Genomic DNA, 18,680 nt, shown 5'->3' with positions numbered 1-18,680 from the left:
AGTCGTCTGCAGAGAAACTCAAATTCTCCTATTTGGTTTGGTCCTACTATGTATATATTAACACTGGAAGACTGACAGCCCAATTCTGATCTGAGGGAAACAAATTTTAACTGACATTTCTTCAAGTAGTTCTTCTGTAGACTAAGATGGATGATGTGGAGACAAAGTGGGACATTAATGCTTGATCTTAGCAGTCCTAAAATCCATTTAATATTAGCTAAAACAAACCGTAATGATGATGTCCGTCAATAAATCCTGGCTGGGAATATTCATGTCAGCTTCAGGACATGTCACGGCATCATCTGCCGTTACATGTCTGGACGGACGCCACATCTAAATATCTGCAACCACCACAGTGATAACAGCCTGGCTGAGCTCCCAATAAAGTCATGAGGAGTAAGTTGAGTAAGCAAGACAAATCCCTTCCATTAACAGAGGGTCTGTGGGCTCCCCTGCCATTCCTCCATTAATTATCTGGTCTTATGGGAAGATTAGAGGAGAGAAACTCAGCCAACAGCCTGACTTCAATGAGTAGGCCTCCCCTGTTTAATTACCAAAACAGCACAAACAAATGAAGCCTCGTAGATCATGTGAAAGGATGGCTCTGGAGGCTAGGAGCTGGCTGGCTCTGCTCTCTCCTTAAGCTGTCCATCCATCAGTCATCACAGCAGAAAGACAGGGGACTGGTGGCACACTGGAACCGTCAGTGCAACGAGAGACAAAGCAGGAAGGAGAAGCTCCGAGCTTCTGCCTGGATCAGGCCACGAAATGACTAAACTCAGCCTCACACCAGCATTTAAAGAAGGCAGAACAACTGTCCTGTCCTTAATGTGCTAAGACTAATGTGCATCACCAATACAATCTTTAAATTTTACCTTATCAATAAGCTGAATTAGTTCTAAAATAAATGAGGCTTGTTGTTTTCCTCATTTGAACATATATTCCAACCTTTTCTGATTCCAGCACCTCAGCCCAGAGGAGAATTATCTTTTCTTAGTCTTGCATGGCGGTAATCCCTCAGTCTCTGGATTCAAACAGATGGGCAAACTAAAAAAAAAAACATTTAAGGACATCAACTCCAGTCTCAGGTGGTTCTAGTCAGCATCTTGCAACATTTAAAGGGATATTTCAGTTCCTTTTAAGCTTGGTTGTATAAGTACTTGGCAATAGTAGTTGCATTAAGCTCCAGTGATTGTGCTCCTTAAAGGGGCCATATTATGCAAAAATTACTTTTTTTAGGCTTTTCTAACAAAAATATGTTCCCCTGGCCTGTCTACAATCCTCTCAAGTACCAGAAAATCCGTTCTCTCCCCCCTCTCCTTCTCCAGCTTTCAGAAAATGTGTCCTGAAACAAGCTGTTCTCAGATTTTCCCCTCATGATGTCATGAGGGGCAGTGTTAATTTTGACAGCACTTTTTAATTTAATTTTAGTTAGTCTTTTGCCAAAAATATCTTTTAGTTTTAGACAGAATTTAGTCATCTAAATTGTTTTAGTTTTAGTCTAGTTTTAGTTGACGAAACTTGCCAACATTTTAGTTGACGAAATTTACAGTAAATTTAGTCGACTGATTGGATCTCTCCCCAACTTACCCCGCCACCACGCAGCAAAAGCAGCTGTGATTGGATCTCCCCTGTATCTCATCCCACCTTTCCAAACAGCCAAAGTAGCTGTGATTGAATTTATGCCTAACTTGCCCCTACTTTCTACATGACAAAGTGAAGTCTGATGGAAAAGGTCTGTGTCAAACATTTTGTCTCGTTTTTATTTGTTGACTGAAGTGTCGATTAATTTCGTTTTAGTTTTTGTCCACGTGCACTTGTTTTTAATAGTTACCATCTCGTTTTCGTCAGGGGGAAAAAGGCTATTAATGAAAACTATAACAAAATAATTAGTCAACAAAATTAACACTGATGTGGGGAGTTAGCCCCGCCCCCAGGTTTGGTTGGTACTTCCCACTTGGAAGAAAGTTCCACCCTTCTCTCCTGAAATTTGACCTAGGGGACAATAACACAGTGGCCTGTCATACAACAAAACAAAATACAGGTTTATTATTACTTTACAGGGTCTTTAAAAGACATTTCTCTGAATTATTAATGGCTATGGTACCAAGACAACTTTTATTTGAAGTTTAGAGTTACCGTTGCAATTATTAAAGTATATTTAGTGCCATTGACTATATCAGTTGTTCCCTTACTGAAAGTATCGATTCAGGCCATGGTGCTGTTTTATAAGTATTAATTTAGCACCGGTATCGGAAAAAATCAAAACGATAACCCTCTTCTCATCCATAGAGGAGAATAAAGTAAAGCTACTTTTGGTCAACTCCTCTGATTTCTAGGTTTTTTGAAAGAAAAGGGACTTCAGTTATTGCAAATATAGTCCAGACATGTCTTTTCATGCATCATGTCCTTATAGTGACCAGACAGGACAGTCTCATTATCGTTTTTTATTCATTCCAGGATCGTTAGTCATGACATACTGTCTGACAGTCAGTCCTGATGTCAGCCACTTTAACCGGATTGCAACTGATTCAGTAATCTGATGATTTAAACACATCTTCACTGTAAGAAAACTAAAATGTAAAACCTCCAGTGGCCTTCAGGAGGGAAATTTATCACTCTCCTGTTGGACATTTTTCCTGCTCAGGCTATTATGGTTCTAATATGTCAACGTGAGTCAACAGACACACGTAGATGATGTATTTCACAGAAACCTACTAAATCATCCAGGACCAAATAAATAAAATCAATACCATGTTCAGTATTAATTCATAGCTTGTCCTCAGGGCTACAACTTTTTTTAGGTTGGAACCACGCCTTTAAAAGAAGTCCAACACTGATCCATGAATAACAAGAAAAGGAAGAGAAATAGGAGAAAAAACCAGAAATATATTTTCAACTTTAGACTCCAGGTTCCCCTTTGCTTTGCATAAATCAGAGGACAATTTACCATACCTGCAGACCAGGAGGTGCCGCTAAGCCCAGAAAATGCTCTGGGGCTCCTGGTTTGCCTCTTGGAGGTGTTGAGCTGAGCTGCACTGAGCCTCAGTGGTCACCCCTGGAGTCTGGACCAATTTTCTCTCAGCACAGCTTCGGTCCAGAGACCACACTAACAAGCTAAAGTTCAAGGAGCGCTGTGACATTCACTAGAGGCCTGAAAAATGCCGGTTGTTGGTGATGCCATCGCCTCGGACACAATAATTAATCCTCATATTGATCTATCTCCCTGTTGGCACAGAAAGCATGACTGAGAACCTGCCGGATGTTTCAGCTCAGGGAAGAGGAAGACAGGAAGAAGATTTTCCTCCCACCCAGCCTCAAAACTCACACACAGTTTATCATCGACCTCCCTGTGATTCAGGGGGGATTTTATTGGTCCACAGGAGAGAAAAAAGGGCAGGCAAAGAATAAATGGTGCGCAGGCCCACTCTCCACATAAAGCAGTGTAATAGAACGAGATATGCTGAAAGAAAGTGTTTATAAGATGGCAAGGTCGAGACACTGAAGGGGACAATTTCACTGAAAGAAAAGAGAAAACGATGCTTGTGTTTCAGTCCATTTCACCCTGGAGCTATAATATTTGATAAGACCTTGTTTGGGAAATGCAGGTTACAGGATAATGTCTTTTTTCTCTTGTTGTGTTTCTCTGAGGCCAAAGCAGAGCTCAGAATCTCCTCTGACTCTCCCTCCTGCACCAGTTTCACATTTCAACCAAGCCCCACTCTGACAACGTGCCCACCGATCTCTGAAATATTACCCATAAAGCCCGGTGCCACTAGACATCCCGAGCCACGGCTGATTTGTGAATCCAATTACCTCCCTGTCTGTAATGGCTGTGTTCAGTGCCATGGTGTTAAGTCAGCTGTTGTCAGTATTCCCCCTTTAGGCCACAGCCTCCACAAGGAACCGCATTCAGCATCTACGACACATCATCTCTATAACCCGCTGATGGACTGCAGAGCAGAGTGCAGGAAGCCAAAGACAAACGTTTAGTTTGCTGGCTTGAACAGAAAGAGAGAGAGAGAGAGAGAGAGAGAGAGAGAGAGAGAGAGAGAGAGAGAGAGAGAGAGAGAGAGAGAGGTCAAAGCATAATAAAAGATGCATGGTTGTGTATTGATTGAGAGCACTTGCAGGCTGAGAGTCCTGAAAATATTGCAGGACAAAGAGCCATGAGTATGGATTTCTGGACCACCCATTTATTTTTGAGATGCTGTAACACAACTCCAGTGGCAGACCAATTATTTCAAACAGTGAAACTTTCAGGTTTATAAGTGGAGTTCAATGTTTTCTATTTAGCCATCATTTAACAGGGCCAAAATGCAAGTATCAGCTTGAGTGAATCTGTGTAGACAGCAGACAAATAATTAATCATGAAAATACCAAGAAATGATTGAGGAAGTGTTGTTGCTCGTCATGGCTATGGATGTACAATATTACCAGGATGATATCAATGAGAGCAGATAAAAGCGTATGAAGTTATACATCAGTATCAGCAAATATGAAAAAATCTGCTGGTATTTTAGGCTGATACATTGGCTTTAAATATCAGCAAAAATGTACGGCTGTGCCTCAGGTATAGGTGGATGCTTCAGCTGCAACACACTCAAGGAGGCTCATTGTGAGCCCTGAACATACTGCACACACACCTACACACTTGGTGTTTTTTCACTATAAAAAGGTGTATATATATCAATATTTTGTACCTTTCTTGTTATTGTAACACTAAATAGTGCTTCACACAGAGTATTGACAACTTTATTAATCTGTAGAGTACACGGTCCAAAGGCACGTAGTCACATGGCAAATATTTCCGCACCAATACAAAAAAATGGGGAAAAAAAAGAAAAATATGACAGTATTTGCTGCAAATCCAGGTGGCAGTCATGTTCATAGTCTTTGCTAAACGTTATTAAACAACCAACGAGGAAGAGGAGGACGCTGGCGAAGCAAAACACACAAAGAAGAAAAGTTTGCTCCCATAGATAGAACAGCTATGGAAGCCCATTTCTGCGACTTACAAAAGAAAATGTGAAAGTGAGGCAATTCAAAAAGGAAGAGAAAAATCCTAAGTCATAGTTATGAGATGAACAGTTGAAATCATGTTATAAAAAAGTCAACATTTTGCGATGAAAAGTCATAATTATGAGATAAAAAATCCGAATTATGAAATAAAGTCATCTCATAATTTTGACATTTTATCTCATAACTTTGACTTAGGATTTTCTTTCTTCCCTTTTTTTTTTAGAATTGCCTAATTTTCACATTTTTTTTCTTAAGTGGTGGAAATGGTCTTCCATAAGCAGAAGAACAACTAGACCCACCAGACTTTTTCCCCTCTCCTTATCTCTGCACTGCATTTAAAAAGCCTCCAGATTTGAGAGCAGGGTCAAAGATATTACCATTGTTAATATATTTTAAAGGTAATGCTCAAACCTGTAGAAGAAGAAAACACAGGCTACAAGCGTGTATTTAAGAGCTCTGCAATGGCTCCGTTCCAACGTCCCATCCTGTGTTCACAAGAGCTGGTCTGTAACCACCACTGGCTATTCACTACCAATGGTATCACTGCAGATTTCATCAATAATAAGATACATTGCTCTAATATAATATACAGTACTGTGCAGAGGTTTTAGGCATGTAGAGCGCTAATGGTTCTTCACAGGTCCTGATGTTCCACAACCCTGGGCTGAAGAGAAGAGGGAGGGCGGCCAAAGTCAGTGTCGACACATTTCACATGTACGTGTTGCTCAGCAGCCAAGGTCGAGCTTAACAGCATTGCTTTTCTCCAAGCCATTGCACCCCTGGTAATATGCCCAGCAACCACCAACAGTTTTAAGGTTCTTAGAACATACATACCACAACCGGGGGGTTGTGCCAACCCTCCTACCTGCCCTAACAGTACCCTAGACTATGTTTAAGCACCACATCTACCCATAACTCCACCCTAAAGCTGTGGTTTTTGTTTCATTTTCATCTGATTATTTTCCCATGCCCTTGGTAATGTACAAAGACATCCAGAGAATGACCTGGGTTGTGTCAATCCTCCTTCTCGCCCTCAGGTGAGCGTACTCGCCATTACACGCCTTACTTCAGCCTCAAATTTGGCCCAAACATGCCTAAAGCTTCTGCACAGTACTGTATATATATATATATATATATATATATATATATATATATATATATATATATATATATATATATACTTTTTTTAAGATTTATTTTGGGGATTTTTATTCCTTCACTGACAGAGGAGGGCAGTGGACAGAATCTGACCAGCGATGAGAGAGCTGGGGAGAGACATGCAGGTGAATGACACAGGCCGGATTTGAACCCAGGCCGACTGCGTACATGAGGTGCGCCACAAACCACTAGACCATCTGTGCCCCTTAAATAATCTAATGGGCTATTATGAGGAAGAAATGAGTAGAAATGGGATTTCAGTCACCACCTGTCTGAAATATTCAATCAACAATTTTGTTGTTGCTTTTCATGACTATTACAACCCTTTCCAGACTAAAAGAATCACGTGTTTGGTTTTGAATTGAAGCCCTCCAAGTGGATGTCCTCAGTTCAACCTGCCATGACCGTGTCACCAAGCAGGGCCATGGCTGGGTCCAAAGACCACCCAAAGCCTGACCCCAGCTGACATTCCTGCAGTCCAAAATAGACAGAGCTATAAATCAAAGACACCGAATGAAAACTACACCCCGTTTCCTGGTCAAAGTGTTACTCTGGTGTTGTATCATCCTCCTGTAAATGCTGACCACCCATTCCTCTGTAGAAGGAAAAACCTAGAAAACAAATATTTGTCAGTGCAATGGGCTGAGTGCAGAAAAAGGCTTGCATTTATGCAGCAGTGGGGGTCTGACTTTAGCAGCTTCATGCAGTAAACATACAAGTACAGGGCTTCCTTTGAGCTCAGACATTGAACCTTTCAGAGCCGTCCCTCTGACATCTGAGATCGGCTTTTTCTGCTGTGGAATGATGGGATTTGCACAGCATGGATCTTTGTGTGGCTTTGTTGATTTAAAATGGAAAGACCCCAAACAAAATACACCACAAAAAATGTTTTTGCAAATGGAAAATTCTTGAGTTGACCCAAACTCTTCCAGTTTTCTTTCCACAGAGGGCTAACCTATAATTTCAGCATGAACCAGACTATGAACTTAGTCTTACAGACATGTTCTACCCACTAAGCCATGAAAGCACTTTCTCTCTCACTTTCACTTGGAGCCAAAAAGCCCCCAGAAGACAGAGAGAGCATGCAGAGCACCTCTACAGCTCCATTAATAATGCATTCATGGGTACAATCTCTCCATCCACTCTGATACCATTTTGTTTTCATGCTTCTTCTACCCCCCCGAAGCTTTTCCTTCTTCCCAAAGTAAGAGCCACATAAATCTTGGCTCTCAGTCTCTATTACAGTGGAGCGATGGCTGCCTTCCAGACAGGCAATCTCTGCGGACGCCCCCGTTCTCTGGTCAAACCCACTGAACCACGGTCTCAGCTTTCTCCATTTTCTCTACGGGGAAATGTTCAACATATCAATGTTTGGGAGAACAGATTTCAACACAGATGCCAGACTCCTGCTCACTCGTTTATCCATAGGACAGCAGCAAAGGTGGAATAAATGTCCTGAAGTTTCCTGCTATAAATTCAGGTTCCTCACAAATACATCCACTGTAAATGTAACAGCCGATTCTTATGATATTAAAACAAGAAAACCCATCCACAATGCAACTCCTGAAACAAAGTTAGATTCAGTGGCTCCATTTATCATCCAGTGCTACAGCAGAAAATTTATTGTAATACAGCAGCAGCAGCAGTGGACACAGGTAACTCCAGAGACGTGCAGCAGTAGTGTCCTACAGCCCACTGGTGATCCATCACGCTGCCCGCTCTGATACTTCCTGCTGCTTCTCTTGGCGTGAGTAGAAGAAACTCTGGTCCATTCTTTCTCCACAGAGCAGAGCAGGTACAAAGATGCTATGAATGTTCAGAGAGTCGTCCTCTCCTCAGGACAGACAAGCAGATCCAGCTCTGCGTATGTGTGCACACTAAAGTGACAGCTGTGGTGTCCCTCATTACTAAAACACAAACATCAGCACAAGTCCAGCAGGGTGGCCACGATGTTGCTCTTTAATTTTTCACTTGTAAAGGTCTGACAGTCTGTCAGTCTGCCTGTCCAGGCTGATGGTACGACAATGTAAGGACTGACAGTCACACAGCTTTAAAAAAATTGAGCAAAAAAAAAAAAAAAAGTTCCAAAAGACCCTGTGAAGTGAAAATAAATCCGTATTTAGGTTTGTTGTATGGCAGGTCACTGTGTTATAAACCCCTAGTTCAAATTTCATTCAAATAAAAATTCTCTAAGTTTATGAAATTAAGCTTCAAAATCATGAAAAAGGAGGCATTAAAATCTGCTCCAGGGTGGTGTGGGCGTGCCAGTTGAATCAGCTGAGGCCAGGCCCAGTGAGCCTGACATCAGGGTCAAGAGGAAGATGAGAGACACCAGACCCAACAATGCAGATGGCCTGAAGGCTGCTATCAAAGCAACCTGGGCTTCCATTACACCTGAGCAGCGCAACAGGCTGATCGCCTCCATGCCACGCTGCAGTAATTCATGCAAAAGGAGGTCCAACCAAGTACTGAGTGCATAGAAATGAACATACTTTTCAGAAGCCTGACATTTCTGTTTAAAATATCCTATTGATCTAATGTATCTAATCTACTTTTCTTAGACACTGAATTTTGGGTTTTCATTATCTGTAAGCCATAATCATCAACATTTAAGGAATAAAGGCTTGAAATATTTCACTCTATGTGTAATGAGTCTATATAATATAAGGGTTTCACTTTCTGAAATGAGTGACAAAAATATTGAACTGTTTCATGATATTCAAATTTTTTTAGATGTACCTGTTGTCTACAAAAATCCTACTTTTTTGTATGTTTTTTTTCTAAATATGAGAATTACATAACACTTTTCAATACATCAATTCCTATCCAATTTGCAATACAAGTCAAGCTCATCACTATTAAATATTTTTCCAAAAATTTTCCAGCCCTAGTTTTATCTAATACTGTGTTGGTTCTAATACAGAATGACTTACTGCTTGGGTTTGCTGGTAAAAAATACAATGAACTCAAGAAATAATCGCAAATTGAATCGCAACTGCAATAATGGGGGGGGGGGATTAGATTATTTTCCCAAATTGTTCAGCCCTAGAATCAAACCAATCTAAAATTGCCGAGAGAAGCAGTAGTTCAGTCAAAACTGTAAACTCATGATGACCAGGCAACCTCATCCCTACTGTGACAGTGTTTGGTATCCAAACAAAGCAACCTTGGAGCAGCCGGTCATTTTAAAGACTAGAAAAGAAGCAGAAACTTGTGGATGAAGCTTTGGTGAAATTATGGTTAAGAGAATGACACAGCAGCTCTTTTAGCAGTGACTCATGCCGTGGTTAAACTTCGTGGCACAATAAATGCTATAATTAACTCTTATGAAAGGACTGAACCAGCTCAGTTTAAATCATATTTGGAGAGGATACCAAAGTGGGTTTTGAAAGCGCTGAAATCTCCTTTTGTCTATGAAATAAAGTCTGTGAAAGCTGGAAAAACAGCCTAATGTGAACTTCACTCCCTGACCCATATGACCTCATGTTTTCTAAACTGTCAACACCGATGTTCATTGCTTAAATGTACTTTTGGTGTTTTTAAGTATAAAATGCAGAAAATGTATTAGCAAACTCCCTTCTGAACAGTTTAAAGCAGCTTCATCAAACTTCCTCTTTAGTCTCGTGTGCTCAGAGGGATTGTCAGCAGGGTTTAGCACTGCAGCCTCAATCCCACCTCACTCACCGCTAAAGCAGAATAAAGATGACGGCTCACTTCATCCTTCATGAAGCTCCTGAATGTGCTGCTGCTGAGTCCTTAGCTCCAGTTTCAAAGTTCCCTGTGCGGTTGTGTATCATGAAAGTGATTAGAAATGAAGAGCTCTGTCACTGATATGGTTGAAGCTCAGAGTTGGTTGCTTTCAGACTGCCAGGCTCTCTTAGCTACCCGATCCCAGATGACTGGTTAAACTGCTGCTGCTGCTGCCAACGCTGATGATCCACACAGGGATCCTTCATGCACCTTTAAATAAAAGAAACACATTTCAGACTGAATGCTGCTGTTCTTATTCAAAAGCTGAACAATTAGACCAAGTCTAATTGAGTTTCTCCAGGGCACAAACACCTTAAGTGAGCTTTAAATACAGAAATAAACAATCATAACCCTGCATTAGGCTGACACACAGACTTAGAATGAGTGGTGAGGCACTGAAACCATCACATTATTGCACCAACAGTCTTCAGCACCAGTCTGACAGATGGTGAGACAGAGCGAGCACCACATGAAGAGAATAAGTTGACAAAAGCAGCCAAGCATCTTGTGAAGGGTGATTTGAGGAAGCACACATCCACCCATCACTTTTCCACCAGATTTGTAAAGTGTATGTAATGAATGACTGTTCTTCCCTGATGGGGAGTTATGGGTACTTTTTTCCTGGTGGATTACTTAGAGTCTGTGTTATGAAAGCTAACATACTGCACCAAGATTGACAGCCTATGTTTTCTCATTTCATTCCCCTGGCAACGCTGTTACAAAACCCTCTGCTGCCATTACGCTTTTAGATATTCATACTGATTCTAGGATATTTGGCATTCCTCCTCCAATCCCGTTCTTCCTTCTGTCACGCCTCTGTTACTACCGCCGAGGCCGGCACAGAGAAGGGATCACTTCACAGACGTCTACAGTACCATCTTCCTAGCGGTGAAACAGATAAAACAACAGCTTTCACAGCTAAAGTATCTTTTTGTTCCAACATAATGTAGACCCAAACGCTGTTGAAGTCTTAATAACCATATGTTGCTGATGCTATCATCCACAATTCTCACAAAACCGGGGGAGACAGGCTTTTTCAAGCTGTCCGTTCTCAATAAATAGCCATTTTAACAATGCTTGAAAGATACAGGAACATTAGGATTAATGTGCCTTAAAATTCTGTGTATAAGCTGCACTCTGCAGGAACAATCTTAGGGAGACTGGGCATCAGCAAGAGAGGACTGCTCAGCTAAATTTAGGACAATCTTCCTCTCAGCAGAAAAGTGGAACTCAATTCCTATCCATATCAGACACAGCACGAGCTTCAATGCTTTTAAAACAAAACTTAAATCACAGCTCAAGCAAACGAATCATATGAACACCGATTTAAACCTCCGTATAGATCAGTCTGAAAGAGAATGATATGCTATTTTGAATGTTGTTGTTTCATGTGATGTCCTGTTGTGGAGTTTGCTTCATTTCTAACTGTTTGCACGTCATTTTTAAACTCATTTGTACTGTATATTTTTACATCTACCTGTCCAGGGATCGCTGATGTAAATTAGCTTGATAGCTAACCGTGGCTAAGCAGTTGTGTTGTGCACAACCACTGTCAATATCAATGGCAATTGCAAAAAAGTTGGGGTGTAAAATGTAAATGAAAACAGAATGCAATGATTTTAAAAAATCATATTAATCCATCAGAGATGCACGCCTCTGAACTGTGCACCCATAATAAGCTGGATGGTCCCCCTCCTCTTAAGTCTGCAGGACAAGGTTTCAGCACCTGGACTCTCCTCCTGTGAAGCCATGCTGTTGTGATGGGTGTGGTTTAGCATCGTCTTGCTGAAATAGCCAAGGCCCTTCCTGAAAGAGACCTTGTCTAGATGGGAGCATATGTTGCCGTAAACATCTCTCTACCTTCCAGCATTAATTATTCCTTTCCAGATGTGTAAGCTGCCCAAGCCATAGGCACTGATGCAACCCCATACCATCAGAGATGCAGGCTTTAGAACTGAGCCAGGATTACAAGCTGGATGCTCCCTCTACTCTTTGGTCCGCAAGATACAGTGTCCTTGATTTAACTGACCACAGAACAGTTTTCTGTTCTGCTTCAGTCCATTTTAAATGACAGTGGTGTTTCTGGATCCTGTTCACATATGACTTAGAGCTGTGAAAAAATATCAATACAGCAATATATCGCGATACTTTGGCATCCGATACAATATCAATACTTCAACTCTTAATATCGATTTTTTTTTTCGATATTTTAGCCGACTTGTTAGTAAAATACGACTTCCGCACCTCCACATGGCTTACAAAATAACAACACCTGCACAATTCAAAGCAGACGTTTGGAAGCATTTAGGCTTCAAAGTTAAAACGGGGAGCACAAACAGCAAGTTAGAGAAAGGAAATGCCATTTGCAAGCTCTGTCTTGCTGCCATGAAATATAGCAGAAACACCACCAACATATTGTGCGATTTACATATACACCATCTCTATATTTTTCTTAGTTAACTGTGTAGAATATCGCAATATATCATGATATCCTGATATATCGTGATACCATCGTATCGTGACCCAAGTATCGTGATGCGTATCGTATCATGAGGCTCTTGCCAATACTCACCCCAATATGGCTTCTTCTTTGCATGATTCAGCTTTAGCGGTCATTTGTGGATGGCACTGTGAACTGTGGTGACAGACAATGAAGTGTTCCTGAGCCCATGCAGAGGTTTCCAGTACAGAACCGTGCTTGTTTTTAATGCAGGGCCACCTGAGGGCCCAGTATACAATATTGACCTTCAGCCTTGTCCTTTGTGCACAGAGATTTCTCCAGATTCTCTGAATCTTTTGATGATATTACGGACTGTAGATGGTGGGATATTCAAATGTCGTCCAGATTAGTGAACCTCTGCCCATGATTACTTCTGAGAGACTCTGCCTCTCTAAAATGCTCCTTCTAGTATACCCAGTCATGATACTGACTTGTCTCCAATTGATCTGTTTTTATTCATATTTTACACAATGCTCCAACTTCTTTGGAATTGAAGTTGTAAATGAATAAATTGAACTTTTAATTCCTGTTTTTGTAATCTAAACGTTGGCTTCCATACCAGGGCTGAGCTACGTAACCGCATTGCCCCAAGCACATGAAACTGCACACATAACATGACAAGACAAGACATACCATACCAGTGAGGATTGGGGCCACTTTTTAACCTCTATTCCCTCTTGTTAGGTCATAACTGTGCATCAGAAAAAAACAGGAAGTACACTTTAAGTAAATAAACGTTGTGGAGTGCTGGTTTGACTAGGACACTCGTCAGCAGGGACAACAGGTGACAGGTGGGGGACAACAGAGCAACACAAGGGCTGCAGGCTGAGAGCTTGACTACCAAATTATACACTATATTGCCAAAAGTATTTGCTCACATGCCATCCCATTCTTAATCCATAGGGTTTAATATGACGTCGGCCCACCCTTTGCAGCTGTAACAGCTTCAACTCTTCTGGGAAGGCTCTCCACAAGGTTTAGGAGTGTGTTTATGGGAATTTCTGACCATTCTTTCAGAAGCGCATTTGTGAGGTCACGCACTGATGTTGGATGAGAAGGCCTGGCTCTCAGTCTCCGCTCTAATTCATCCCAAAGGTGTTCTATCGGGTTGAGGTCAGGACTCTGTGCAGGCCAGTCAAGTTCATCCACACCAAGCTCTCTCATCCATGTCTTTATGGACCTTGCTTTGTGCACTGGTGCACGGTCATGCTGGAACAGGAAGGGGCCATCCCCAAACTGTTCCCACAAAGTTGGGAGCATGGATTTGTCCAAAATCTCTTAGTATGCTGAAGCATAGGCAGGAAGCAACTGAAAAAAACATGTTGAAATGAGGGCATTAAAGCTTCAGTTTGAACACAAGACAGCACACCTCTATGACTGAGCTTACTGAAGACACGCACCACCAGCAGACTTCCTCTGCTCTCTTACGCATATTCCTTCGTCGCATGCACCCAACAATAATGATACACGGATTAAAAGGAAATTAAGGTTTTATGTAGACTTGGCACTAAGCCACATGTGACTGGAGAGCCATGGGGATATGTTTAGGAAAGTAAAACAACTTTGGTTATGTTATGTTTGTATTTATATGTAAGAGAAAAATTGCCTAAGTCAGTGGCATATTCTGCCTAAGTCACTTTTCTTTGTTATGAAATCAATGTTGTGTCTTTTTCTTTTTGAAAACTTGTTCACACATCTGGTTGAAATCACAGTTTAAATATCAGTTGAAAATACCAATGTGCTTGGTAGAAATAGTGTTTTTTTCTTGTTTTCAGAAAACGTTCAAATATGACTTATGCAATTATGCTATTAGGCTGATGATATGGTGAAAACAGAAGGTACTACTAGAGCAACACCACTGGAAAATAGAAATCATCATGCAGCACACAGCCTAAACCTTGTTCTCCTTTAGAACATTTTGTACAGCCTATATACTGTATATTAAAACCTGGATTTTGAAGAAGTTAATCAACACACAAAAACAAACTCAATGCCAAAGCCATGAATGTGGAATCCACATTTGAATTCCTTGCCAGGGAGCTAAAGAGCTTCCAGGTGTCTGTCAGCTCAGCTTTCAGCAGTCAGGGGACAGCAGCAGCAGCGCAGAATAGCAAAAAGGAGTCTGAGTCATTGAAAGGCAGTGAGAGTTTGTCCCAAACATGGATGAAACAGACACCAGCTACTCCTTCTCTTCAGATAAAACCACAGAGCTCGTTGCAGATTCTAGTGATGGTGGATCCCCCCCTCTGACAATCCTGAGGGTCTGCCTCACGATAAATTTCCACTTAGTTTCACTCTAACTGAGCTGGCTGGTGTCACACAGTCTAACACATGACATGAATTTCTGCCTTGTTTTGAAGCAAGTCTTTGCCACTCTATCTTGAAAGCTCCTGCTGCAAGAAACCCTCCGAGAAACCTTATATTGTCATGCACTAAGCAATCAAATTTGTCAAGCGATCAGGTTTTAAAGCTGCTGAATCACTAAATAGTGTATACAAGTCTGCACTGTATTCCGTCTTCATTTGCTTTCCAGCACTCCAATCCTAAAAGAAAGCTGAAACACCGAAGCTCCCTTCCCGGCACAGCCTTTAAACCTTTCCTCTCTAACAGATCGGAGCAAAGTGCCTCCTCCCTCACACCGTTAAAGGCAATCTAAGGATGCTCCGCCGATTGATCAGAGAGGACGAGAGCGGTGTGGAGGTAAATTGCTGTCACAAGGCTTGAGGGAGCTTTTTATCTCTCCCAGTGGTCATGGGGAGGCTGCTGACCCCACAGTTACTCATTTTGATTCAAAGCATGATCGTGTCTCTGGAGAAGGGAACCGATCCATTCTGTCTGTACAAGATAAAACAAGAGCAGACCAAAATTACCCTACAATAGGAAAAGACATAAAGCACATTGCCATTCGTGTTTTTAATACTGGATGATTATCTGATTAAGTAGCTTAAAACTAGCTTCAACTTCCTCTGAGATGGCTGCAAAGTCTGTTCTTGAATAGTAGAAGACATTTCAGGAGTGTATGTTTAGGCAAGTGGATAAGAAAGCTTCTTTTAGTCATTATTGCAATGACAAAAGGCTGATTAAAACAAACAGACTAGTCTTTGGGAAGTCATTTCTTTTGAGAGCTTAGGTTAAAAGCTGTGAATGCACAAACATTGCGAAAAATACAGCTAAAAACAGAGGAAACCAGTGTGGAGTGTGCCACAATAAAGCTGAGTGAGCAGACATTATTCCTGTGTAATTACATCCTGTTTGCCCAGGGAAGATGTCCTTTTAAAATGCTGCTTTTTGTGAAATTTGAACACTTAGGTATTACGGCAGGGAAATCTTATGAGTTGCAGCAACTCAGGCTGCATCTATAAACACCAAATAGGCACCTGCATTATTCTGTGACTCATTAATGTCGATTATTCAGCCTAAATGGAAGAGAAACCAAATGAGCAGCGTGTGAAAATCACGCGTTCTGGTGGCAGAGCTCCGGCATCAGCGCGGATGAATCTGCAAACTTCATCCAGAAACAGCTGCAGCAGAGGCAGCTGTCAGTCAACAAAGCGTAACCTGGCGTGAAATGCTAACATTACAGTAGTGCTTTCACAAGGCTCGCCATTATACGCCAAATTCTGAGGGATGTACGAGCAAACAACCCTCCCTGTGCAGAGAGGCAGCTCTGCTTTTCTCCTGCGGTCTAAACAGCTGGTATACGCCCGACAATTAACGGTCTAAACACGGGCAGAGTATTTCCAATATTGCCGCATAACTTGTGCCAAAATACGAAGAGAAAAACTAGAAAAATGTGGCCACAAAGCCCACTGAGTTCCACATATACTATAGCCTGCAGCAGCACGGACAGTCTCTGTAATTTCTGCTTTAAAAAGGAGAACCGTTTGAAGAAACAGCGCGCGAGAGATCAAACTTGCCGCACGTACCTGTGTACTGCAGGAGAAACATTGTCCACAGAAGAAGAGCTGCGCGTCCTGTAGGGTCCACTACTGTAGGACGAAGTGTACTGAGGAGAAATAAATCCTTGAATGGAGCACCGGGGCTCGTCCCTCCCTGTCAGTCCGCTCCGCTCAGCAGACTGGACTGCAATGAGAGCAGCCGGGAGAAACGGGACCTTTTAGCTACAGCGGGAGAGCCCGCCCTCGAGATGACGTGCGCGCGCGTAGGGAAAGAAGCGATTGGAATCGCGTGCGCGCAGAGAAACTGCGCCGGTTGTGATGAAACAGGGGTGTCAAAGTCAATGACAGCACGGGCAGGACTCTGAACTGAGGTCTAACCTGAGAGCCTAACAGGGTCCACCAAACTGTCAGCCTCATTTCTTTGCAGTTATAATTTATGGGGGGAAAAAATGTGCAGTTATGTTAAATAATTTTGAGATTTAAAAGTCAAAATGACAAGTTAAGGCTCAAAATCAGATGTTAAAATAATGCTTTTGAAAGGCAAATATTAAAAAAAGGAAGTCACAATCATGTTTTAAGGCAAAATATGGCTTTTAAATTAAAAACGGTGCACCTAAAAGGTCAAAACATGATATAAATGACAAAATAATAAATTGAAATGTTCAAAATATTAGAAAAAAAAAGTCATATTATCAATTGAAAAGATCAAAATCTGAGATAAAAAGTCAAACTTATTTGTTCAGAAAGTCAAAACACGAAATCAGATGTTTAAATAATGCTTTTAAAATGCAAATATATAAAAAATAAAGTCACAATCATGTTTTTAAGGTGAAAAGAGGGCTTTTAAATTAAAATGGTGCACCTGACAGGTCAAAATATGATATTGAGGCCAAAATAATAAATTAAAAAAGTAAAAAAAAATTAGATTAAAAAATCATGTAATCAATTGAAAGGGTCAAAATTTGAGATAAAAAGTGAAAATAATAAATTGACAAAGTCAAAATATGAGATATAAAGTCAAAATTATAAATTTACAAAGCCACATGGAGGACGTCAAAGAGCCACCAACTTATCATCTGAATAATAATAATGTAGAAAATAATAAAGGTTTATTCTGAGCAAACAAGGGGAATCCCTCAACATCCACTCTACTGACTGCTAAATAAACTATAACCTAAAAATGATGCCATTAGGCTAAACGAGGTCAAGCATACATAAAGACAAGGTACACTTGCTATTTTAAAGAAAGATTTAAAATAATAAAAGGGGGGACTCTGACAGCTGTGGTTTTTAGACGGTGTTATTCTATATTCTGCCAGTTGGAGGAGGAGAAGCTCAGAGATTATCACTTTCACAGCTAAGCTTGGCTGTCTCAGAAGAAAGGCATTCCTGCCATCACCAGGGCTTAAGATACACTCTCTGTATTCAAATAAATATGGAGATATAAAGCAGGTTCCCAAAGTGTTCCAAACTATCAGGATATTTATTCAAAGTAAGTGGATTTATTCTTATGAAGCTGTCTGAGTGCTCTTCAGTGCTGCCTCTAATGGACCCTGGTATCAAGACAATGTGATCACTAATTATTTTGCCCACTTGAAACAGTCCCCTCATTCAGCAGTGCCTCACAGTTTCTGATGCTAGAAGATTCCCATCCCTAAAAGCATGCAATGGAAATCAATAGAACCATTAAAAATAAGGGATTAAAAACTGCCCTGAGGTGTGCAGAGGCAAACTTTCTAAGCAGAACTCGCAACACATAAAACAACAATAGTCACACATAGTACAAAAATCCATTGCACAATGACTGGATTAAAAACATGTGGTGCAACATTTTGCATGATGAGGATACTAGCATTGGAAATAAGGGTGCTGCACTGGGAGAAAAACAAACAAGCAAATTAAAAGAAAATACATTTATAAAAGAAATGAGAATAGGATACCAGATAGGAGTGAGTTGCAGTAGTCAAAATAAAATGAGCGCATAGACGACTTTTTCATTATTATATTGGGGAAGAATTGGCTTTATTTTTGCGATTGTGAATACATGAAAGAGACATGACTGTGTAATCCTGGAATCCTACTGTACATAATAAATGTTTAACCATGACTGAGAACGTGCAGTCAGAAGATTAATTACAGAAGGAAAACAGCAGAGTAAACACTATAATGCTCTCATAATTAGACCCTAACTGTGTACAGAGACATGAGAAGAACGCGTATGGGAGGAATGTGTAATGTGTCACTGCAGTGGCCGGCTGGGTCGTCTAATCCTGATCTAATAAACTCCCTTCAGTCTAGTTTACATGGGATCCTGGAGGAGACACTGACAACACCTGTTTAATGTTAGCACT

The 18,680-nt window shown here is 41.0% G+C and overlaps 1 protein-coding gene across 4 annotated transcripts in view; it reads right to left on the bottom strand.

The window, feature by feature from the left end:
* LOC121516380 (ecto-NOX disulfide-thiol exchanger 2-like) overlaps positions 1–18,680 on the bottom strand; it is a 206,900-nt gene that overhangs the window by 131,714 nt on the left and 56,506 nt on the right. The window contains exon 1 of one of the 4 annotated variants that reach the window (XM_041797656.1): positions 16,357–16,503. The exons of the other annotated variants lie outside the window; for them this stretch is intronic. Coding sequence (XP_041653590.1) covers positions 16,357–16,378 — 22 coding nt within the window. The 5' untranslated portion in view covers positions 16,379–16,503. Of the gene's footprint in view, positions 1–16,356; positions 16,504–18,680 lie in introns of those variants that run through there. 4 annotated transcript variants of the gene reach the window in all.

Source organism: Cheilinus undulatus, linkage group 10, assembly GCF_018320785.1.
Source record: "Cheilinus undulatus linkage group 10, ASM1832078v1, whole genome shotgun sequence".
Classification (NCBI taxonomy): Eukaryota; Metazoa; Chordata; class Actinopteri; order Labriformes; family Labridae; genus Cheilinus; species Cheilinus undulatus.
This window is presented reverse-complemented; position numbering and strand designations above follow the sequence as displayed.